General features: G+C 39.3%; 1 protein-coding gene across 5 annotated transcripts in view; it reads right to left on the bottom strand.

Moving 5' to 3' along the window:
- The window catches only part of TAB3 (TGF-beta activated kinase 1 and MAP3K7 binding protein 3), a 44,211-nt gene that overhangs the window by 10,201 nt on the left and 13,630 nt on the right, over positions 1–20,380 (bottom strand). Inside the window, exons 2-6 of one of the 5 annotated variants that reach the window (XM_021408246.1) lie at positions 7,591–7,779; positions 4,939–6,070; positions 4,618–4,791; positions 1,613–1,773; positions 233–326 (exon numbers count right to left, since the gene is read on the bottom strand). In XM_021408246.1, coding sequence (XP_021263921.1) covers positions 233–326; positions 1,613–1,773; positions 4,618–4,791; positions 4,939–6,070; positions 7,591–7,692 — 1,663 coding nt within the window. In that variant the 5' untranslated portion in view covers positions 7,693–7,779. Of the gene's footprint in view, positions 1–232; positions 327–1,601; positions 1,774–4,617; positions 6,071–7,590; positions 7,780–20,380 lie in introns of all 5 variants that reach the window. The other 4 variants (XM_021408252.1, XM_021408258.1, XR_002442100.1 and 1 more) reach the window with 4 other exon arrangements.

Below are 20,380 nucleotides of genomic sequence, written 5' to 3'. Positions count from 1 at the left end.
AACCTTCACCAAGTAAGGATTATTTTTAGATTCACTCTTGACAAAGTCATTGTTTACTTGGTATCAGAATTTAATTTGGCCAACAGAAAAATTTGCAAGTCAAGTTTATTTGGTTGAAACTGAAAATAAATAAACATACAAAGTTCTATTTTAATTAAAGAGTCCAACAATACCCCTATTTAAATATACATTGTATTTAAATAATGTTTTTCAAAAACTATCAGTTCTATACCTCTAGACTGAAGGAGGTCAACTTCTTTCAGTGTACAGTCAACATTTATCTGGAGCTGTCTGTTGAGGCTTCTCAATTTGGTCATTTCCTCAGGCTAGGGAGAAATAACCCAAGACAGCAATTGTAGGAGAGTCAGCATCTTATCCGACATATAAATAACACTGCTATATCTATGTTAACAGCTTTATTGGAAACTGAGTATAGAGAAGGTACCAAACAAAACAACCAAGATTACACTGTCAACCCCTTCCTGCCACTCAATTTCTTTCCTCAAGTAACATTCTCCTATTGGCATTTGAAGAGGTGCTAAGAAAAAACAAACAAACAAAGCCGACAAAAATGAACAAGTTAATACTAAAATCCATTCGTAAAAGCCATTGCCCTACACAAGTCTACAAAATCACACACCGTACAAAAATCTGTATAAAACAATGACTTACTACATCAGTTTACATCACAACTATCCGGAAAAAGAATATGAACTGCAGTTCACTTAAACTTTTGATCTTTGACATCCCTGGCCACATTCAATTCAGGGCAGGCTGGGCTTTGGTTTTCCAAATCTCGGTCACACATGCTCAGACAATGTCTTCTGTATTCCTGCCTGGACCATACCTGCCAGATGCTGCTCTGAATACCTAAGACAGATGAGACATACAGCAGCTACATACTTCAGCAGCTAACAGCCTGTGTGCTGTTACTAAAGCACAGTATGCTTTCCTGCCTACATCTGTCTGTACTGTTTATGAGAGCACAGTGAACATGACTGAAGTGATTTGGCGAACAACTGCACAAACTGAAAGCTATTTCTCAGTCAGATGAGTTCTCTTATCAGAGTCATACAGACGTCTGGGCTACAGTCACAAGCAGCTGGAAGTCACAGAGATAGAAAGAAGTAACAGGGAAAAGAGGAGTGAGGTACCAGCTATTTCAGTCCAGACCACTAGTGAACCGTTACTTGGCACATCGTGCACATACCAAGTGGGAAATGGAACGTCTAAGAGATGCAGCTACCCAAACAGCAAAATACCTTGAAACAATGAAACACCATTTAAAAAAAACATGAAGCTCTGCTACACCAACAACCAAGCTGGATATGGCTCAGACTCCACAGACTTGGACGTACACTTCCGTAGGTTGTTAAGAAATTAACTATTGGTTCCATGGGCCAGAAAAGCACACAAACAACTCTCAGAAATTCTGTTGTGAAACCCAATAAAGCTGGACACGTATTTCTAAAATTATAAGAACTGGCTTCCTATAAGCCAAGAACTTACAGAAAAACCATTTCCAAATATTGAAGATTTGGGGGGAATTATACCTATGAAAGGATAAGAAATAAATTCATATCTTGAATTAAAATACTAACAAATTGCTTACTGTTGGAATTGCAGTTGTACAGCTAACTCTTCGAAGTCGCCTCTGCATTAGATCATGCTCCATACCATTGACTTCAGCTTTCAGACGTTCAAGCTCTTCTTTCTCAAGCTTCAGTTCCTTTGCTAATCTCTCCATCCTTGCTCGTTGATGTAATAGCAAGGCTAATTTTTCACATGGAAGAAATAGTTAATAATGCAGAAAAGTTGGAACACTGAAATCTTAAGTTTATATATAATATTCACGAGTGACCTTTTTGGAAAAAAAACAATGTGATCATAAACATGCAGCCAAATACCAGTGTGAAGATGCTTTCATGCCAAATCAACTACAGTTTTGCACAAGATTTTTCCAGAATAAAAACACATTTTAGTAACTTGAAGTTGATATTACCATTTCAGTAAACGCTTTTTTTTTTTTTTTTTTTGCACTTGGTCTTTCTCGTCTCAAAAACACAAAGGCACCTGTAAAAGGAGACAGCTTCTCAGGATGAAACAGCAATCTAGTTATGTTAAGACTATGCCGAAAGAAAATTAAATACCAGATGTAAGATCAGAAGACTACACGCGCTTCATAGCCGGTGTTCAGTAGCGTCTAACAGAATAGCCTTAAGACAACAGCCAAATGTCAGTCCTGAATAGCTATTTTTTTTTAGTACTATTACAGATCATACAATAATATCTTTAAGTATTTTTAGCTTTTCAGGGTATACTAAATTTCTCAATACTACAAGTTCACCCGTGCTCAAAGGCAGAACTACACTGGACTTTTACCTGGTAAAAGTCTACCAGGACAGAGAAAAATAAGAGAAATTTGCTGCCAGTATTCAGACAAGTATGCTATTGAAGTCTACTGAAGTCATAGTCTTTCAGCAAACTCTTCCATTACATGAAGACACCACAGAATCTGAAAAATGCTATTTCATATTAAGTACCAGCCAGCACTTGTTCTTTTCTTCACTTCAATCCAGGCAAATTAAAAAAGAAGTACTTGCATACTAAGGGAAAAAAAAAAAGAAATAAAAAAATAAAAAATAAGCAACAGTATGATGCAGCTTACCAGAGGAAGATAAAAAAAACAGGCATAAAATGACAGTACTTTCATCAGATGTCAGTACTCTGTGCAAAACAACAGCACCTTTCTTTTGACTTGTATGGATCCACCAATTCAAAGTCAAGGAATAAACACTATAAATCTTCTTGAAGAGTAACATCAGACATTTTTACAACACATGCTCCAATGTTACTGAACAAAATCGTTTTCTTCTTGAAGTAAGTCAAATGTAAGTTAGTCATTCAAAATAGAGCTCAACAGATGAGAGATTTAAAAAAAAAATACAGATATCAGCTGCATGACTTGCCACTGTTAGAATCAAATCCTGTTTTTTCCATGACTTTTCCGATTTAATAGTGGATATGGCTTCATTACATAGCTTGGCATTATCCCTTAGTACAAACTTGACTCCTGCTGCAAAGAAACACTGGAAGTACAGACACCAGAATGGCTTTTTGGTAACAGTTTTTAATGGTTCATATTCAGAAGGAAATTAAGTAAGCTTGTTCCCTATATTAAGCTTTTAAGGATACTCCTCTTTAGGCCTCTTTGTGGTAGCAAAGAGTATAACGTTTATTCTTCCACAATTTGTTTCTATTAAGAGTTCACAGAGCATCAACATCAAATGCTAATGAAACTCTGGCTGTCGTATTACCACAAAAGCAGACAGCCCAAAGAGTGTATACAAGCAAATCTCGTTTTTACGAAATACAGAAATCTAGACTAAAGCTTCAAAAGTCAAAAACAGATTTCTACATTTCAGAACATTTTTTCCCCTCAATTATGTGAATCTACTTACAGTTTTCTTACATGATTGACTGCCTTTAATGAAGTTGTAATAGGAAAATTACCAAAGAAAGCACATGAGCAATGAGTTACAGACCTAGCAGTGTTTTCTCTAAATGACACTTCTGATTGGGTCTAGCAGGTACAGGATAGCTCTGTTGATAAGCTCAACAGGCGCAAAGCAAAATAAGAAATCAAGAACTAAAGGACAGGATTATAAGCATTGCTTCAGATCTCTCAAACTGAGAAGGCTAAAAGCAGCAATATAGGAATAGATTCTTTTCCAAACACAGATTTAGAAACAAAGCACATTCTTTAAATATTTGCTGCTGATAACCACTCTGTCATTAACCCAAATGACTGGTTTGAATGCTTGCAGTCTGATTCATTTAATTCCATTTTAAATGTTTCAAATCTAGAAAGCAAGCTACTTGGAGAAAAGTAGTTTTCAGCTAAAGGTTAAATTTCATTATTTCCTATTTTTCTTTTTGACTTTTTTTTTTATTCTTCATTTATATATGGTATTAAAACTAACTACATCCTGTCCCTATGCAGCAGAATACAAATCCTAAAGCCTGTCTGCCAAGCTTTCTCTTTGAAAATCCTAAGTGCAAGAAGTTCTTCAAAATAATTAAATGTCCATTTAAAAAAAAAAATTATTATTTGTATTGACGAGAAGTAATTTTAGTTGCAATTCTCCCTCTTTAATACTCTTCAATCTAAACCAAATAAATTGGATTAAAATTCCTTACAGAAGTTTGTTTCAGCTTTTATAACAGACTTTTATAACAGTACTGCACAAATCTATGTGCTGCAAAGTTCTTCAAATAAACAAAAACATATAAACTATACAATGAATAATAAAACAAAAACATAGCTCTTCAGTGCAGAAGTTACAAACCAGACACATGGCATATGTTAGCTGTAGCATTCTCTTACGAAAATCTATTTTGTCAAAAGCACAGCAACTTTCTGAGCTTCAGAAATTCTTCATGTGTTAGATTAATATTTGGTACAATTTTTTAAAAACAGAACATAAACTGATTAGATTGTTTTTGTTGTGATATCTGTTCTTCTCTGTATTGGTTCAGTATTTCCCATTTACTAAGTAACAAAATCAAGCTGAAAATGCATTTTACAGAAAACAACGTGCAGAGTAAGACATTTACCTTGAGTGTACGCATAGTCATCCGATCCAGAACTAGAACTTCTCTGATACTTATGGCTTCCTTTTTCTCCTCCAGATCCTGGGATTACAGAAATAGGCTGAATAGGTTCTGGTGCTGCAGTACGCTCTTCTTGGTCCACTAAATTTAAAAGATTCTCAGTCGGTGCTCGACCTACTGTGATTTTAAAAATAGTTGGGTTTGGCTGAGATACCATTACCCGAGGAGACTGTGTTGGCGCACCTGTAGGTCCAGTTGGTTGAGTGTAGGTAATATACACTGGATTAACAACACTAAATGGAGGTTTGGGTTGACCCGACATACCTCTTGATGGAGAGCTTGAAGGAGGAGTAGTGGCTGCATACAGTGGGTGCTGGTTTCGTTGAGATGGTTGATTACTTATTGGTGAAGGACTTCTGTTCATTGCAGTCCCAGGTCTTTGTGGTGGTTCAACTGTAATTTCTATTTTATTCATGGAACCTTTGGATAAACTAGGTCCAGCAAAAGGAGGAAGATACGATACAGAGTGACTGCCTTGTTTTTGAAAAGTCTGCGATGCCTGCTGATATGGATGAGGAGGGACATTTGAAGGACTAGGAGGCATAAAAACATGTGAACTCTGATGACTCAGCTGAGGCTGAACCTGGTGTTGAGGAGAGCCAAAGGGAGAGGGGCACTGGGATGCCGGTGGTGATCTAAAGGCCGATTGAGGGATCTGAGGTTGTTTAGGAGAATACTGAGAAGGTTGGTAGTTCTGTTGATGAGGATACACAGGTAGCGGACGGGGAGTATAATGTGGAACTGGGCCCTGTGGCGATGAATGCCACGGTGTATTCTGAGGAGTCTGTCGTCCTGAAGAACTTTGAGATGTTTGCCTAATATAAATAGAGCCAGGAGTCCCATAAAGATTGCTTGGAATCTGTGGAAGAATTTGTAGAGCTCTGGGTACACTCTGTCCAGAGGGGAGGTTTTGTGATACTGTAACAGTAATGGGATTTGTACTGTACCGAGGTATGTGCATATACGTGGGAGGAGGGCCTTGCATAGCAGACGTGTTCATTCCTGGTTGTATGGAAGATGGCTGTGGAGGTGGCTGTGGAGGAGGAGTAGCTGCATTTCTATTCTGGTCATTCATGAAAAATGGATTGTAATTAGGAGAAGCTGCCACAACAGCAGGAGCAGAATGTGGTTCTTGAACTAAGCATATCAGCTGTTTACCTGCTGTGCGTTGTGGATCAATATGTCCATCGCTTGAACTATGTACCAGTGTACGACCACCATTAAGTTGAGCTCCATCCCCTGCATGATAGCTGGTAGGAGGATGAATACCCAGATTAATGTGCAAAAGGCTATTTCTATTCATTCTGGTGTCATCAGGGCTATGGTACTCCATGTATAAGTATTTGTTGCTCTCCCGTGCGAGGGCTTGACAACAGGCATCTAGGTTGTTGTTGTTCTAGGAATAAGAAGAGACACCTATTACTGTTTAATAGCAAAAACAAAACAAAACAAAAAACCGTTAAAGTTCAACATGCATTCAACTGGAGCTGTGATCAAGTCCAGTATAGGCATAATATTTCATTGTAAATGACACAGATACGAATTTTGAAATAAAGGTAATACCTACTAGGTCACAGTCTGCAAGTAGTACACAGCTCACATTACATCTAGCAAAACACTGCATGCAGTAACATTGCGTACAGTATGACACTCAAGTATCAAATCAAGTTTAGTTTGGGGGAAGGCAAAGAACTGGAATGTGCAATTAACTATTTCTGACAACAACACAAAATTAAATTAGATCAAAACTGCAAACTATGGATAGTCCAAACAAAGACACAGATAACATTTTACTGTTTACCCAAGTACCTCTCTTTACCCGAAAGTTTAGAACTCCAACATTTTAAGTCAGCTTCTCTAGATAGAATTTAGCACCTTAAAATGAACTAAATGAAGTCAGAATTAGCATTGCTTGAAAACATATTGGCAATTCCCTAAGGCCCCTTACAATTATGACATAAATTTCAACTGTGTTGAAGAATTCCAGGCTCAAAGCTAAAAAAAGGTTTATTCATTTTAATCAGTGAGGAAACCAAATAACTCTTGTAAGTGCTTGATTTGTTCTGTGGTGCCAGCAATTGAATATACAGACAAGAAATCATGAATCAAATCAAACATAAAAGGGGACACTCCCTTTCCCCCCTCTCTACTAATTTTAGCTCTATCTCTTAATCTTACAGTGAAGATGACTTAGTGAAATCCTGTGAAGTTTTCACTATGTGACTAACACAGACATTCAGCATCCATTCAGATGAAAACATACTACCGAATACAACAAGAGAGAACAGTCCAGCTTTTAATTTTGTATGATTTTCACTATGCAGATACTTCTACTGGCTTATTTCTCCTCCATGCCAAGCTACCCCGCTAGACTCCAATGTTTGATGGGAATACTCAGACGTATCACACACGTTTAAAAACAGAACATTTGGAAATGCAATAATAATCAGCACCACAGTGTCAAGACATCAGCCTCAAAGAAAAAGCTAATTGCTACCATCAGCTCCACACCATGAAGAGAGGACTTCACCTACACCATGAAGACAAAAAAACCCTTAAATTTCTAGGTAAAGCCAGTTCCTTATTATGGAGGAAGGAGCCATTGTGCTAAATCTCCTATTGACGCTATCATCAATAACCATCCTGTTAGCCACTCTTCTTATTTCTGTGTACATACAATCAGACATCACATAGGCAATGACGAATAATCAGCAGAAAAATAAAATCACAAACGTAAGTAAGTGAAAAATGGTAACACCTTTGTGTGTTAAAAAAAAACAACAAACAAGTAGCAGAGTCTTCCATCCCTTCAAAATGAAACCAGAAGAATGAAAACTGATGCTCTAAGTAGACTACTACAAAGTTCTCATACCACAGTAATAAACTACACAGACTCCTTTAAACTCTGCACCATACCTGTAGCATGCACTGAGACACCACCCCTTCAGGGATCTCAGGGAAACGTTGTCGGAGATCATGGAGTACCTGCACATCGAGTTGTTGACTGCCCTGAGCCATGCCCGACTGATGATGTTCCAGATTATCAAAAAATGGAAGTCAACAGATCTTCCAATGATTATGATCTTCTGAGGCTTCTGGCATCTTCTATAAGAAAAAAATATATATTTTTTAAGCTACAGCAACAGTTTTCCTTCCTTTCCCCAGCTGCATGTATAAATGAATGACTAGCACTTTTATAGATTCAGATATAAAGACAGACAATAGCTTAAGCATAATAGTGGGAATCATCATTTCTCAAATTCTAATCACAAAACACTTAACACAGCACAGGTTTGCCTACATGACATTTCACTGAGATGTGCTGGCTCAGGTCTTTATGTAGTTCCCTTGCAGTACCACACAGACATGACTCAAATTAATCTGACCCGTACAAAACAGAACTGTTACAAATTTATTCCCAGTGAAAATCTGAAGAGACTGCAGAACATTTGAGGTCACAAAGCATGCATGCCTTTGTTCTGTACAATATGTCAGAAAAAAAAAAAGGCTGGAAAATTAAGTAGCACAATAATCCAAAAATATTTCTTTAGTAACGGGACTTAAACTCTTTTACATCACTATACATTCAAAGAGATGGAAGCATTTTTTGCGAAGCACAACAGGAGTTAAACATAATTTAATAAGTCCTTTTTAGGACTATGATAATCCATTTAAGTTTTTTTGTAAAGCAGTTATATTAATTACTAACATGATTAGTGACAAAAGCCAACCTCTTTCTATTTTAGGATTCTTGTATTCCAGAGCAAAAATATACTATTTGAACTTCAGTACAAAAGGAGCACTAGAAGGCAACAACCATCTGAGTCAGTAAATGCTCTTCTCACTTGTGGCTCACCAACACAGCAGTAATCATCAGATTACCTAAAGTCTAAGTAAAAATTCACAGAATTGTGCATGAAGGTGGTACATGAAATAGCCTCAGACCTTCCAGCATTAATACTCAGTTGAATTCTTAATTGGAGAAAATGTAATGGTGTTCTCAAAAATGGAAATGAATGATACCAGCAATTCGCGGGAGTTCAAGTAACATATTAGCTAGCCAAAGGCCAGAGTTCTCACTGTTTAAAACATTCACATCTCAACCTGAGTGGAATTTTGACTGGTACATACCATTGGTATTCCAGAATTCACCTTCCACTTGTTTTTTAAAATATCACTTCCCTTAATTGAAAAAGAGCAAAACAGCATCAGCAACACGAAACCAAAGTCCACTCAACTATCCAGCTAGTACGTATGCCAACAGCTCTTAACTGACACTATTGTTTACTAAAGGACACAGGAGGGAGGGCTGCTCTGTTAAATCCAATACATTCTAGTATCCGGTATTATACCTGTTACATCATATGCTTCCAAGACAACAGTGAGATATCTCAATTATCCCACTGATTTAAGATACACTGCAATAAACGTACAGTGTATAATCAGAGTGCATCATGTCTCTCTTCATATGCTGAAGCAAGTGGAGCTGAGAGCCAAGGGCTCACATCAGCGTGCAGACAACGGAGCTAAGACACATCGAGCTCCTGCTGAACCACAAGAGACTAGAAGAGCAATTCTCCAAAGCTTCTCTTTCATGGCAAGCACGGGCTGGGGACGTACTGAGGTACAATACACTACCAGCCTTGTAATTACCGAAAGTTCACAGAGCAGTTCAAAAGACACAATGAAAGCAAGTCGCTTCACCTACAACTTCCAGAAGTAAGTTGAGGATACTCAAATCCTAGCAATGTGAATTTATTTTCAGCTCTGTATACTGCAGTTATAATGGTAAAGCCATTAAAGGATACTGTTGCAGAACTGGCCCTGCTGTGGTAAATCAGAGATGACCTTGGCAGCCACAAGGGAAAGTAGGGGATTATGCAAAGCACCGCTCCAGTCCTACACAATCCCACCGATCAGTTTTTAACACCTTTTGTATGACCAAGTTGTACATGCAGGAAAATAGTATCTTAATTTTTTTCCCTAAAGTATGTTCCGTATCTTATGAGCTGAGAACATGAAGTCCACAGTTTCGTCAATCAACTGATGCCTCTCTTTGAAAGAAGAAATAAAATAAATAACATTTCCAGACCTGTTACACCCCACGACGTGTTCAAATGTATTTAGAAGGAAATCTATATTACTACCATTATAAACTAAATCACATAAAATAAAAATAAATGAATCGTCACTAATGAGATCCAACTGCAAAATAAATTAGGTGTATCTATACAATGTTAAAGTTTATAAATTATGTAATGGCGTGCACTTACAATGCAATTGCACTACGCAGCTCCAATGTATGCAGCAATTGAAATTGTGCCTGAGTGAATTTCCAGATAAAAGCTTATCTGAGACAGTTTCTCAGGCAGGACTCATCAATTTAAAATGAATTGTTGAAGTTTTGTAATAGCAGCTGGGCCTTGTAGAAAAAAAAACATCCAAATCAAAACACAATAGTAAACAAACCAGTTTATAAGAATTAACTATTTAGAGACATCATGTTACTACACCTTCTACGCAAACTCTTCCATTTTAAAAGATCTAAGTAATCCTTAGATTAGAAGGATGAGAAAACAGGATTAAGTACAGTCAGGTACAGAGCCTCAATTTTCCCTCTGCATACTATACTAACACAAAGTTTAAATGGCATTGTCCTGACTTCTAATCAAAGGCATGCTGATGCAGTTAGAAATTAGATTTACTGAATGGCATTTATGTGCATTTATCCCAGTATCTGTAAATTAATCTGTTTTTCCTCCTTTTCTTTTTTCCTATCACTGTTGTTCAAACTGTCGAAGAATAAATTTGTACACTTTTCAGATTCGTGAATGCACTGTGCACTGAATGCAATACATACACATATTTTTCAACTTAGGTGTTCACAGGGCACTTCCTTCAAACACCTGCACCAGACTGAGAGGCTCTTAGCCAGGTTATAGAAAAGGATTCAAGGAAAGCGAGCAAAGCTGGATGCTGTATTTTGTCTGAACATTGCTAGAACTTCAGTATGGACAGAGCACGAAATCCCAGTGGACACAAGAGCAAAACAACACCAAATTCTTAATTACAGAAACTTCAGAACAAAATTAATATTAGATTAATTAATATCAGATACAAAATTAATATTTGATACAAATCAGTATGCAAAAAGAAAATGAGCATACATAACATCCTCAGTGTTGTCCAACACTTTTTATGTTGGACAGACAGAGAACTGAAAAGATGAAATGGGAACTGATGGAGCAGAAAAAGTTATCAAATTCTAAAATGAACTTTCATTAATCTAGATCAGTACAAGAGTTTATTTTCACAAAAAAAAAGGAAGTGTAAATAAAGCTGGGATTATGTTGAAAAGAAAAATACAGTAATCTTGAAATGAAAGAACACAGTTTCAGGCTCATTTGTAACGACTTCACTAAAATATACTTTCTTTTTTTCAAAGCTATGCTAAACAAACTTTACAGCATGAGTTGTGCTACTTCAAATTATAAAAACCTCAGTGACACTTAAAATCCGTTGTACTAGATGTATTTATGTATTGCACTTTCATGGCAAGGTTTTGGCAGCGTGGGGGCTGCCCAGCTGGCCTCAATGAGCAGAGCCCAGTGCCCCATGTTGGAGCAGAGCCATTCCAGGGTCTCCAATGAGACCCACTGCTGCCAGAGCTGAGCCATGAGTGATGCTGGCGGGGCTCTGGGAGAGCAGTAAGGGAAAAACTGCTGCACAACAGCGCAGCTGGGAGAAAGGATTAAGAAATGAAAGAAGCAGCCCTGCAGGCACCAAGGCCAGTGCAGGAGGTTCTCCAGGCATGCAGAATAAGCTCCCTGCAGCCCAGGAGAGGCCCATGGAGGAGCAGGCCATCCCCCTGCAGGCCACAGGCACTGCACAGGTGCAGCCACAGAGGAGCCCACGGGGCAGCAGTGGATGAGGCCTGAAGAAGGCACAGCCCGTGGATACCCCCACAGGAGCAGGTCCCTGACAGGGAACTGTGGCCCATGGAGGTCAGCCTGAGGTGGGGGCAGGAGGGCTAGAGGAGATGCCGCCCGTGGGGACCCGTGTGGAGCAGTGCCTAAAGGATGGGCCCCATGGTACAGAACTGTGCTGGGAGAGCTGCAGCATATGTGAAGTCCACAGGGGATCAGTTTGGGAAGGATAGCATCCCGTGGGAGGGACTTCACGTGGAGCAGGGGCAGAGAGTAACCATGGAGGAGCAGCAGAGATAAAGTGTTATGGACTGACCTGTTCCCCTGCAGTGCTCAGAGGGAGGAGGCAGACAAGGATGGAAAAGGGGAAAGGTGTTCTTAATTTGCTTCTAACTCTCGCTGCTATCTATTCTTAATTTGCAATAAATTAATCTTCTCCAAGACAAGTCTGTTTTGTCCACAATGTTAACTGCTGAGTGATCTTCCTGTGCTTATCTCAACCCACAAGCTGCTCCACTGTATTCTCTCCCCACTCCTGGGGAGTGACAGAGCAGCAGGGAGGGGCAGCTGGCATCTAGCCATTCAACTCACCACCATTTATTAAATGGAAAGAAGTTGTGAGCACGTATTATGTACCACGTTCCCTCTTTGAGATTACTTCAACCTGTGAGATAACTTCAAACTAATTTCAAACCACGTGTTTCTCTGTTTGGTCATGAGAACTGAAGAACAGTTCTTAAAATTACTTCTGTCATTGTGCTTTCTCTACTTATTTACTTTATTCTGTCTTTAAAAACCAAACAAACAAAAAAAAAATCAGCCAACCCTGAAATGCTTTTCAGAGGAACTCAGCATTCCTAACACAAGCACACACACACAAAAATAGGATTATTAGACTTAATCTACACGAAAGTAGTATTACTAAAGTGTATGGCAAGCTTCTAGCACTTAAGAGTGCTTAGGAACAAAAAATATAAATTTAATATAGATTAAAACATCCATAATTGAAAACAATATCCACTTATTAAAAATAACTACCTTCTTGTTTCATGACTTTTTCTTTCTAGATGTCTAAATTGAAGATGTCTGATGTATAGAAATAATCCTACCCAAAAGTCATCCAGGTACTGAACTGTGGAGATCACCTTCAGTAGGTTCAGTATGTAACACATTCTCCAAATCATTTACTATCTTCCCAACACTGAAAGACTTATGCTCCGTTACCGTAAACAAAGATATTTACGGTACACTAAAGTGATTAACCTAATTAGTGGAAGTGTCTTTATTAAAACCTAAGTCAGAATAACGATGGTGAAGACTTCTCAGACACTTCCAATGTCTCATAATGGTAAAACATCACCCATGCCAGCTTCAGCACTCAAATTCATCATCTAGTGCAAGGCACTTTTTATTATTTGCGAATAAAAAACATGGGCAAGTTCCCAGAAACTGTGTTACTCGTAAAGAATTTAAAAGCTTTTATTTGCATATACACGTAAGTAAATTGAAAACTATTCAGTGAATTGCACATTTGTTACAGACTCTTGAAAGAAATTACCCTAGATGCAGAGTGCTTAGTGGTAGATATCAACTTAGCTTCTAGAATAGCTGTAGGCAAATGACCTGCCCCCAGAGTCATCTAGAGCTTTGGTTACCATCCTCTAAGGTTGCCAAGATTTACTGCTTATGAGATAGCATGAAAAAGCAGTGAGATCAGTCCCACGGCACTACGTTACAACTCATTCATGACAGCTTTCTGACCACACTGGAACTAGAGAACATGGCTGTGGTGCTGCAGGACAGCTGACTGGCAGCTCAGCTCAGAAGGTACACTATAAGCAAGAGGTCAGAACCGAAGAAACTCTGCTTCCAACTCCAGGCCACCTCCCCATGGTCCTCCCAATATAATTACATACAAAAAGTCTTTCTGAAAATGACAAAGGAGCAACTGATTACTGGCGGTCAGCTCTATACTACTGACATGATTATACTCATATTTTCTTCATCTCTGTTGCCGCATTGCTTATGTGCTTCCAAAGGCTAGAATGCTCTCCAGACACTGCATGCCTGTAGTAAATCATGAGAAGACAAGAAGGGAATTAGCTCAGCCGACAGATTTAGAAAGCAGTGAATTAGACAAGGAACTAATACATCTTGGTTTTTACCTAACAAATAAATGGTGTTAACAAATGAATGTGGTTTTGACCAGTGAATTCTACAATGGTACGTGATCACATCCCAATTCCACTTCTGTATTTCAATATTCAAGCAGATGTTGAAGTGTATAATTACAATGGTGCTTCCAGCAACGATGCATTGTAGAAAAGCTGTCAAGTGTCAGCATTTTTTTTCCAATAAGTAACACGCTTTGCATAAGTAAAGACCATAACATTTTAAGATCATTCAAACTGAGTTTCTTTATGCCAAGGATCAACCTAACAAAAATATGTATTTATTTTAAAAGCATCCATCCCACACATACCTACTGTTCAATAGGCATCTGCACACGATTATAGCCTTGTAAACATGCCTGCTACGTGACCATGCTGCAGATGCAATCACGTAATCACACCTCTAATCCTTGAGCAGCTTCTGGAACCACTGCTACCTTAAAATCAAAAAGGTTTGCAGAAGAATATTAAACTGGTTATAAATGGTTTAGTCATCATACTACACTGATACTAGGAATAATAAAACAAACAGTTTTGTACACTAGATTTCCATTTAACCATCCTAATAAACAAAAACAAATAACCCATCCCACAACCGTCACCAACCTAGCTAAGGCTTTTGATTGCTCTTGCAGCAGAGCAAGGCAAATACTTTTATGGTAATGTGACAACTTCATGAAGATTTACTATCTTAAGTATAATGAAATCTCAGAAATGCAAAAAACTAAACTATTACAGCATTGCCAAGACAGCAATTTTTCCTGTCCAGGCACACAGTCACACTGTTTAACCATACGGCATCACAAAAACCAAGAATTACTTCTCCCCACAACAGTCCAGCTAAAATAATTTTTAGGATTACATATATCTAAGAACTTCTCTCACGCCTCACAAATCACAATGATCATTAGTAACAGAGGCGCTTTTGATTTACAGTGTGACACATACCATAGCTTTTGGAGTGTGCTGCTTCACGGCCTGGAAGCAGACCTGGAAATAAATATAAAGCAGAACTTCACGACGTTTTGCCAGTTTGTAGAGACATATTAAGCTCAACAATGCAAAAGAAAAGCAGTCAGTGTTAAAGTTGAGCTCAGCTTGCTGCTGTCACTTGATCTGAAGTGACTGGCCAAGTTACTAAAACCACAACTGAGTAGTTTGGCAAGCAGTTTTATGAACAATTTATTCACTTGTATAAAAGAAGATCAACAGATTCAAAAGCTCCTGGACAGCAGGAAGGCAGTGGGAAACAAAGGAGTATACAGCAAAATAAAACTTAAAATAGAGCTGACAAATTGCTGACCAATTGGTTTCTTTCACTGTGGTAAAGTTGCACAAGCTCACCTGCCAGTTCTTGGTTCTGCTTCCCTGTGCAGTTACACAGGTGTGTCACCTGATAGTCTAGAACAGCCACGCATACCAAAATGGAATGTAACTCATGACAACAATACTGCCAGCTCACATTGATGAAACAGGAGTGTAAAACAATGAAGACATTCCTCCTCTATTTCTTTTCTTTTGCTTAAATTTAGGCAATGATCAATTTTATCCATGCTTGAAAACAATGTTAACAATTTCTGTAGATGAAGAACATAGAGATACAATGCGGCTTGTCTTCATCGCACAAAAGGCAACGTGCATTTCCAAGGTAGGAGAAACCAGAATAGAGGAAATCCTTTATACACAATAGCAAGTCTGCCTGGAAATAGGACTAAAGCATAATAAGGCGTGGGCAAACATGTTAACAACATCTGCTGCTAGAAAAAAAAAAAAACAGGAGTTATAATCAACACTATTTCCTCTTAGATACATGTCTTGTGTTGCTCTGTGTTCTTTGGTATTTGCTTTGCTTTATTATTTGCTCTTCATTATGGTCTGTCATCCTTGTAAACCACCAGATAACACCAGTTCATTTAGATGCTATCTACTGTTCTTCCTCTTCCATCCCTGAGAGAAGGCAAAAAGAAAAAAAAAAACTGCCACGGTGTTTTCAACAAAGAAGCAAAACCAACAGGCACCATATTACATCACAAGGTGGAAAAGGACTTGGTTTGTAGAGAAAAGTATTTTCTACAAAGATCTAACAGTTTTAAAACAAGTCACAAGTTATTTTATGGCCTCGTCCACAATCAATTTCTGCCCTGTAACGTAGCATCATTTTTTGACAAGAAGAGAACTTAACTCTTCCACTGCTTTGAAAAGAAAAGGAGTCAAAAATCTCTCTACTCTATATACAAGTTGAATCTCCACAAAGCGGAGTATGCTTATCGGTACTCCACAGAACATTACAGCAGGAGATACTAAAAACTGAATGATAATGAGAAGATTACTTCACTGTTAAAATGAGACTCCTTTTAGCAAGCATCTAAGAAGTCTTTGGCTAGTAATTCTATTAACAACTAAGTATTAGTGAAAGCTGTATTAGATATTTATGGTTCTCTTGCTCCACTAAGCAACTGGATGCAGCTCTCGCTACATAACAGTTATAACACAGCAAATTCTCAATGCATTGATACAGTTCAGGAATGGTACAACCAAGCAGCAAGTACTAACTTCCCAGAAGCTTTTACCAGGTGAAACTAACAGCTGTAAGCACAACTGAGTTTGTATGCCAAAAAGATAATCCTGAGATTTATTGTAATTATGACATTAGTACCAAAAGCCATGAGGATGATGAACTGACACTCTTGCCAGGAAATATCACCTGTGATTACCGACTGAATATTTGAACTACAGGCTACCCGCGGCAGGAAAAAACCTTGAGGTAAACCAGTTCACAGATTTCCTAGCTGACAAACTCTAAACGCTGGCCCTGCTAAAAGCAGCTTTATAATGCTACATATATATAGGTGGTTATATCCTACTTTGGGAGTCAAAAATGAGTCAGAAAGGATACATATTCCTTTCAGAGAATATATGAAATCAAACATACACTAAGGAGTATGGGAAAAGGTATATTACAAATCCATGGGTTCCAAGATTTATACTAGAGAGAAACTTTGCCACTAAACTGCAAACATATTGGAATATTGTTTAATACATAATTACTCCAGAAAGTGAGCTTCCTTCTCAAAAGTGACATTAAGTTTTCTCAAAGAATATACGTTTCTGAGCACTGCAACAGAGGGAGAATTATCTACAGGTTACCAATGTGACTCTCAACCAGCTCAAGAGGAATTTGATGCTGTCCTAGCCAAAGAGACGTTCAACAGTTCTTACACAGGATAAGTGATTTTCAGCATCTACTCTTGCTCCTACATCACAAATTGATTGCCACACTTTGAATTCGCTTGTAAGACATTCAGAACGGGTTTTGATGTAAGATGCATTTACACCTGTCCAAATACTGCAAGACTTCCACAAAACGAAAACTGTTCTTTCTGCAGGAGCTCATAGTAAGTATTCACTGAAGCCAGTGGTTTCAAGACTCAATCATATAATCACCAAGGTTGGAAAAGACCTACAAGATCATTCAGTCCAATCGTCCACCTATCACCAGTAGTTCTCAGTAAACCATGTCCCTCAACACCATGTCTAAATGTTCCTTGAACACCTCCAGGGTCGGTGACTCAGCCACCTCCCTGGGCAGACCATTCCAGCACCTGGCCACTCTTTCAGAAAAGTAGTATTTTCTAACGTCCAGCCTGAATCTCCCCTGGTGCAACTTGAGACCATTCCCTCTAGTCCTATCACTAGTTACATGAGAGAAGAGGCCAACCCCCAGCTCACTACAACCTCCCTTCAGGTAGTTATAGAGAGCGATAAGGTCTCCCCTGAGCCTCCTCTTATCCAGACTGAACAATCCCAGCTCCCTCAGCTGCTCCTCATAAGGCCTGTGCTCCAGACCCTGCACCAGCTTCATTGCCCTTCTCTGAACACGCTCCAGGGCCTCAATGTCTTTCTTGCAGTGAGGGGCCTGAAACTGGACACAGTACTTGAGGTGAGGCCAGTGCAGAGTACAGAGGTACAATGACTTCCCTACTCCTGCTAGCAACACTATTTCTGATACAAGCCAGGATGCCATTGGCCTTCTTGGCCACCTGGGCGCACTGCTGGCTCATGTGCAGCTGAGCATCGACCAATACCCCCAGGTCTGTTTCCTCTACACAACCTTCCAGCCACTCTGCCCCAAGCCTGTAGCGTTGCTTGGGGTTGTTGTGGCCAAAGTGCAGGACCCGGCACTTGGTCTTGTTGAACCTCATCCCATTGGCTTCAGCCCAGAGATCCAGCCTGTCCAGATCTCTCTGTAGGGCCTCGCTACCCTCAGGTAGATCGACAGTTCCTGCCAACTTAGTATCATCTGCAAACATACTGAGGGTGCTCTCAATGCCCTCATCCAGGTCATCAATAAAGATATTGAAAAGGACAGGCCCCAGCACTGACCCCTGGGGAACACCACTCGTGACCAGTTGCCAGCTGGATTTAACTCCATTCACCACCACTCTCCAGGCCCGGCCCTCCAGCCAGCTCCTTACCCAGCAAAGGGTGTACCTGTCCAAGCCATGGGCTGCCAGTTTCTCCAGGAGAATACTGTGGGAGACAGTGTCAAAGGCTTTGCTGAAGTCTCAGTAGACCACATCAACAGCCTTTCCCTCATCCACCAGGTGGGTCACTCGATTATAGAAGGAGATCAGGTTGGTCAAGCAGGACCTGCCCTTCATGAACCCATGCTGGCTGGGCCAGATCCCCTCAATGTCCTGCACATGCCATGTGATCTCCCTCAAGACAATCTGCTCCATAACCTTCCCTGGCACCGAGGTCAGGCTGACAGGCCTGTAGTTCCCAGGATCCTCCTTACAACCTTTCTTGTAGATGGGAGTCACATTGGCAAGTCTCCAGTCTTCTGGGAGCTCTCCAGTTGACCAGGAACGCTGACAGATGATGGAAAGCAGCTTGGCCATCACCTCCACCAGTTCCCTCAGTGCTCTTGGATGGATCTCACCTGGCCCCACGGACTTGTGGCAGTCCATGTGGAATAGTAGGTCTCTGACCGTTTCCTCCGGTATCATGGGGAGTTTATTCTGCTCCCCATCTGAGACTTCCAGGTCAGAAAGTAGAGTACTCTGAGGATAACTGTCCTGACTTTTAAAGACAGATGTAAAGAAGGCATTGAGAACCTTCAGCTGAAGACAACAGTCACAATTTCAAAATATCAATGTGTCACTCTGTCACAAGAAAGTGATATGACTTTAGAGTTAACCACATTCAGAAATCAACTGCTTCTCAAGGAAATTGATATTCAAACAATAAACCTAAATGTCTCATTCCTCTACACCTTCACTGTTCTCTGGTCTCCTCTCTACTAAAACGTTTGCTCTATGGAAATGAGTTGCTATCAATAAACCTGAAAGAAGCTACTATCCATCTGCAGAATAAAAGCAGCATAAGCAGGTCAGTTGACTGAGATTGCTTTTATTTCCACAAAGGAACACAGCTGCACTTCATGCATCCAAAGGTATAGTGTCAGTTATTTCATTTATTTGGGTGGCCCACAGCAAAAATCTTCACAATGAAGTTTTAAGGTAGAAAGAAGAGAAAATGGGTGAAAAAAGTTCTCAGTCAACTGTTTCAACTAAATCAGCTTTACTGCTTCTAAAATAGCCATAATAAAAATTCTAACAGAGGTAATAGCAATACTGTCATAAATTACAGTTAAAAATAACCAGACAAGCAGAATTCCTCTGATAAGAATCCCACAGGTTTTTATATGACAAATCTTGAATATACTGTGTTAAGTACACTAACTGAACTCAAAGACTTCTATTTTGTTGAAAATTGCATATACAGACGAACTCTACAGGATACAATGCAGACAATTTCTGTAGCAGCACTGCCCTCAAACTTTTTCATTTTACCACGCCACAGAGAAAATGATTGCAAAACATACGTGTGAAGAAGTATTCCTTTTCATGCAAAGATAAAACAATATAGCAATTAGCATTAATTTTAATTTAAATGATCTGTGTTGTAAGCACGCCATATAACTGACAATGTCAAGAGCAACATCTACTGTAAAGGCTGCCTGCATACTGTATTTGCTAGAACTCTTATACACAGAGGACCAGTTAAAAGGTTAAAAAGCAGAAAGAAAAGAAAGTGGTACAAACACCGATGCAACACAGTTTCTGGCCTGACTGCTGCTGGCTTTGTCTCACTCTGGCCACCTTAAACTAGAAGAAAAACCTAAGATTAGAAAAATATGTAGCCAAGTGAGAAGACCAGAAAATCTCCTTTCAGGATCCACAGCAAACACATGCTAATGGAGGATATGACTCTACACAGAGGAAACAGAGGAGGGAAGTGCAGAAGCACACACAAACAGGAACAAAAAATAAGACAGAAATAGGGAGGGGGCAGACAAAGAAAAAACAAGGAAGAGAAGAGCTAATACAGAGCAGCTCAAAGATTAAGGACAGTGCAGAGAAACGTGAACCAAATACTCTCTAATCACCAGAGAACATCAATGCCCATTTTTGAAATTTCAAGTTAAGTTTCCACTGCTCAATCACCCCAATTTCTGTGACACGCCTAACTGCTATAAAATATGCTGGATAAGTTACACAGAGTGCCTGTCTTTTGCATTATTGCAGGAGAACTGGTTAAGAAACC

The sequence above is a fragment of the Numida meleagris genome, chromosome 1, assembly GCF_002078875.1.
Source record: "Numida meleagris isolate 19003 breed g44 Domestic line chromosome 1, NumMel1.0, whole genome shotgun sequence".
Classification (NCBI taxonomy): Eukaryota; Metazoa; Chordata; class Aves; order Galliformes; family Numididae; genus Numida; species Numida meleagris.
This window is presented reverse-complemented; position numbering and strand designations above follow the sequence as displayed.